The sequence below is a fragment of the Frankliniella occidentalis genome, unplaced genomic scaffold, assembly GCF_000697945.3.
Source record: "Frankliniella occidentalis isolate FOCC.00 unplaced genomic scaffold, Focc_3.1 Scaffold223, whole genome shotgun sequence".
Taxonomy (NCBI): domain Eukaryota; kingdom Metazoa; phylum Arthropoda; class Insecta; order Thysanoptera; family Thripidae; genus Frankliniella; species Frankliniella occidentalis.
In genome coordinates this window covers 260645-265510 of record NW_026267349.1, presented here as the reverse complement: position 1 = coordinate 265510, position 4866 = coordinate 260645, and the positions used below count along the sequence as shown (strand labels likewise).

Genomic DNA, 4866 nt, shown 5'->3' with positions numbered 1-4866 from the left:
GTGGGGGCGTAACAGGAGACTGCGGCCGTGGGAAGGGGGAGGCTTTCCGTCTTTAATCTACTGTCGGATGGCCATGGACGGGACATGGCATATCTTTGCGGAGACACTTGGAGATAACGACTTGTACCTTACCAACAGCTTATATTATTCCGACTTGTATCTATGGGTTCAAGGTTGGTTATAACCAACACCTTTTATTTTCCCGACTTTTGTCCGCTTTTTGTCTAATCGCGGCTTATTGTTTTGCCATAGGCAATGTCGGCTGACGCGGCCAGCTCGGTGGAGCCGAGGACGGCGCTGGCGCAGGTCAACGGCACCACCTCCACCACGACCATGAGCCCCGAGCTGCGGGAGCAGCTGCGCGTCGAGTTCTTCCGCACCTACGACATGATGACCGGGGTGAGTTCCACGACCTTCGTTTTCTAGGTTTTCTACCACTTCTCGGACTTGCCATACGACGTGCTGGGGAACCGCCGAGGACAATAATAGTGTGTCCCGTGTCATCCGGGGGTATCTAGCGACCAATCCTGACTAATCCGACTAATCCTGGACCGGTCGAAAACGACATTTGCCCCTTGCCAAATTCACAGACTGTGGAACCAGATCGTACATGGTGGCTAACCCCCGCCGTGAATGTTCGGGGTTGTCAAGGGTTCGGGAACCCACTTAGCTGCCATCTTTGAGGACACTGGGTTTAACCGGAAACCGGGATCAGCATGTATGCTCGGCATCGTGCCCCGGCGGAACAGCCTAGTAATCGGACGGCTCCGGCCGGACCGAAAACCTTGGGCCAAAGGAGGCCTCGTGGTTAGTCAAGTCAAGTCAAATTCACAGACAGGCGAGGCTCCATTTGAATTCTCTCGGTATTTGCTCTCTTTCCACGATTCGGTATGTACTCTACACCGCTGTCTCGGGGAGGGGTGGGGCTTGCAGCATCACGGGTCTGGGCTCAACTACACAAACAATAAATGCGCTATGATAGCCAATTACCGCGCTGAAACGCAGACATTCCACCCCCTCCGCGACGGAGTTTCGCGTCGATGAGGGGAGCATGGCAAGGGCAGGGGGCACGCCCGCACCACCCGCACCTCCACCTCTGCCGTCGCCGAGCGCCAAACATCAATGGCGATGTTGGCGGCCGATAAGAGACTCGCGGCGGCGCAGGACTCTACTTAAATAAGGGACCGTTCGGCTGCTGGGCCCCGCTGCGAGCGCGCTGCGCGGTGAGTGGCCGGAGGGGGGGGGGAGGGGTGGTGCTGTGGAGAGCCTAGAGAGCCCTGCTGGAGAGCCTTGCTGGAGAGCCCTTTGGACTGCCGGGTCGCAACGAGCCTGCTGCTCTGGAGAGCGCGAGCGCGCACGGCTCGACGCGGCCTCCTGCGACCCAGTAACCTTCACCGCCGCCCTCCCGCGCGCTCTCCCCTCGCCCGGCTCTCCCGCGGGCTCTCCCGAGCGGCCCGCGACCGCGCCTCCAGGCGAGGCCAAGGGGCGGGCGCCCCCCAGTAGTTGGCGGTGTCGTTAGGAGCCGCGCAAATGGGGGGCTCTTCACAAACGCCGGCATCATCAACATCATCATCCCCTTGAAGAGATATGGAAATTTCAAGTGGCGCCCTCGAGGGGACGGCGGCGGCGGCGGTGTCGGGTCGCTCAAGGCCCTTCCTTACGCTAATCTCTCTGCCTACAGGTGCGCATCGCGGCCACGCTGGGCGGCTTCTTCGGCATGATGGTGCTGCTGGTGCTGTACAAGAGCCGCTGCCGGCCGCGCAAGACGGCCATCAAGGAGGTGCGGCTGGCGGCGGCCAAGGCCGTGGTGGAGGAGGAGGACCAGCAGGAGGCCGTGGCCGCGGCCATCTACATGCAGACCGTGGTGACGGGCCGCGTGCCCCGCCGCAGCCTGGGCGCGCTGTCCGCGCCCGTGGGGCCGGCGGGGGCGTGGGGCCCCCCGGGGGCGGGCGCCGGCCTCAGCCCGCGCGGCTCCGTCGCGTACAGCATCGGCGGCGGCGGGCCCCTCGGCGCGGGCCACGGCCCCCACGGCCTCGTCCCCCGCGCCGCCTTCCTCCGCGGCGGCCGCCCGGCCTCGCTCGACGAGGACGCCCTGGACCCCGTGCCCCTGCCCGTCCGCTTCTCCTCGCTCAGCGGCTGCAGCCTGCTCGACGCCAAGGTCGCCATCTCCTCCGTCAGAAGGTCAGTGTAAAGCACCTTCACTGTCAGCCTGGGTCAGTGTGCGTCAGTTATTTGTGTCAGTGTGTGTCAGTGTTGGCCAGCTTGTGTCAGAGTGTGTCGGGGAGTGCATGCATGCCCAGCACGCGCTGGTCCATGGGGGGCGGAGCGGTGCCCGTGAGCGGCCTCCGGGGCCCGCTTGTCAGTGTCAGGGTCGCTCTCTCCACGGGAAGGACGGACGCTGGGGGGATGCTCACTGCTATATGCTGGCTGTCAAAACATTTCATTAGTCCCGATAGCGGTGGAAGTGGAAGTTCTTCCTTTTACTCCCCTCCCCTCCCCCACCTCCTGGTGCTTCCCGGCCCTGGTGGTCACGGTCATGTGCGTGCCATCCGCAACCGTACCTGTGCAGCAAGCCCACATGGACAGTGGAAAGAGATCAAAGCGAACGCCGTCTGTGTACACGGTATAATCGCGAAAACGATCTTCCCAAACGGATTGCGACAAAAAATAAGCTTGGAACATCGCCATACTGGAAAGAGAAGCAGCAACAGAGGGGTCGATTTAGTATAGTAACCCTGTGAAAGTTTCACTAAACTTTGGCCGGCCTTTGCCGAGAGGTCCCCTACTCGCCAAATCGTTGTACTCGAGGAAAATTACTCGCAATGGACTCGCCAAATACCAGCGGATACTCGCCAATACCCGGATTTTTATCAGAAAAAAAAAATTCACATTGTTATATTCTGCATTTTGGTGCGTTTTCAGAGGTGCTAAATTTTCCAACCCTTCCGCAACTGCAACACCTTCTGCCTCGCACCCTAGGGTGGAGTTGGGCCGGACGGGGCGCGGAGGGGCGGGGTGGTTAGGCAGCCTGGCCACGTCGCTGACGGGCGGGCTGCCGACCCTCCCCACTGCAGGCGCTCCTCGCAGCGCCTCCGCGCACCAAAGAGGCGCTACTCCCTGCGCCGTGCATACCCTGCGCTCGCGGGGTATCGCCTCCGTGGTGACTCTCTGACTCGCTCAACGTTGCCGGCTCCATCGCGATAGGGAGACCTTTTCTGCGTATCATGACTTCATGAATCATGCTAACACACTTTAATTTTTCACTTCTTGCAAAAAAAAATGGCATGCCAAAAAAAGGAATCCATTATTTAAGTATTCTTTCAGAGAATGCCGATTGTTGACTTTCTCGCCATTTTCTTGTGGGTGTCTCCAGCCAAGGTTTCCCGAGTTTTGCCCCTTTAATTGTCAAAATTTGATAAAATCCCAAAATTTAGTCTTTAAAGAGTCCAAAATTATGCTAATAATAGGTTACAGATTTGCGGTCTTCACTCGACCCGAAAATTGGGCCACTGAATTGGTCCGTCGATGTGAACAAAAACATGAAGCTCGAAGCTCAGGACTCCTCCGAACAGATCAAAATGTGAAGTACTGTATCACGGTGCACCGTTCGAGTGATGTCCCATATGATAAAAGTTGAAACAGACGCCTTTTTAATAAGAGTTTTTCGTCTTTCCCCACAAAATTGGCACCATTGCCGTCCTGGAACGTACGAAAATGGAAGTCCTCGAGCAGAGCAGGCTACAGCGGTGACCCAAGGACTAGATTTCCATCCGTAACATAAAACCGTCGTCCTTCAAACGTCTGAGTGGGCGAAGGCCCCTAAAGCGGACATTCACACTCGCCACTTAAAGGCTTTTCCAGGCACGAAAGTTTTACAATGATGAACACTTTGTCAGAAGAACACATCGCCCCTCCCTCCCTCCCTCCCTCCCTCCCTCCCTCCCTCAGAGGCGTCGACAGGTCTAGTTTTCGGGGGGGGGGGGGGGCAAACGACTCGAATGCAAGTTGCCTGCCTACCAGGGGGCATTATCTTCATACGCCTACGCGCACCCTGTAGCCCTGCTCTCAGAACGCCATGCAACAACATGCTGTGGTGTTTTTCCACTCTGAATGTCACCCGACTTTATATTGGGGCTTCTTTGACTGCCAAATGCTTGGAGGAGGCCACACAGGTTTCGCTGGCGGAGGCGCCGGACCGGGCCGACGCCCGGCATGTTTGTACTGCTTGCGGCGTGACCTTCTGGAGGTCACATCGACCCCTCCGTGAGCGCGAGAGGTGTCGGGCGCAGGCAGTTACAGCGACATTTTCTCTGAGTTGGCATGGTCTTCACAAAATTACGCTGTCACTGGAAAAACAAAGGTTTTACCTCCTAATGACTTTTAAGGGAGCTATAGTGAAAAAGTGCCTCTACAAAGGTGCTACTGACTCCCCAAGGTGCTATATTTTCAGCAATTTTACTGCTTTCTTGCTGAGGCACAAGTGCAGTAGCACATTTAAAATGTGTTGTGTAGCACCTTTGTTTTTCCAGTAGTTGTAGTCTGAAAAACAAGCAGGCCCGCCCTTCACTTCGATCCGCTGGCAGCTCCGTTCGGCAGGGGACGGGCCCTCTTGGCCTATGCCGGCGGCGTTTGGTCGGACCTGCGGCCCGACCCAGGTCCGTAATCACTTTATCATTTTCTTAGGGAAGCTCTCGGGTGGGTCTGCGGCCCGACGATTTTTGCCCCTCTCGACACAGGAAAATGATGTACCGGTGTGACACCGAGACTACAATCCACCCAAAATACGGGGTGACCTGCCTGGCCTCCGGCGTGCCGAAAAAGAATACCGAAAACACATGGCCTTAAATAATGTCTTTATTAAAGCTT

At 57.4% G+C, this 4866-nt stretch overlaps 1 protein-coding gene across 2 annotated transcripts in view; it reads left to right on the top strand.

The window, feature by feature from the left end:
* Positions 1 to 4866, top strand: part of LOC113207962 (collagen alpha-1(I) chain) — a 65425-nt gene that overhangs the window by 40285 nt on the left and 20274 nt on the right. For both annotated transcript variants that reach the window (XM_052272758.1, XM_052272759.1), the window contains exons 2-3: positions 253 to 399; positions 1682 to 2181. In XM_052272758.1, the coding sequence (XP_052128718.1) occupies positions 256 to 399; positions 1682 to 2181 (644 nt within the window). In that variant the 5' untranslated portion in view covers positions 253 to 255. The remainder of the gene's footprint in view (positions 1 to 252; positions 400 to 1681; positions 2182 to 4866) is intronic.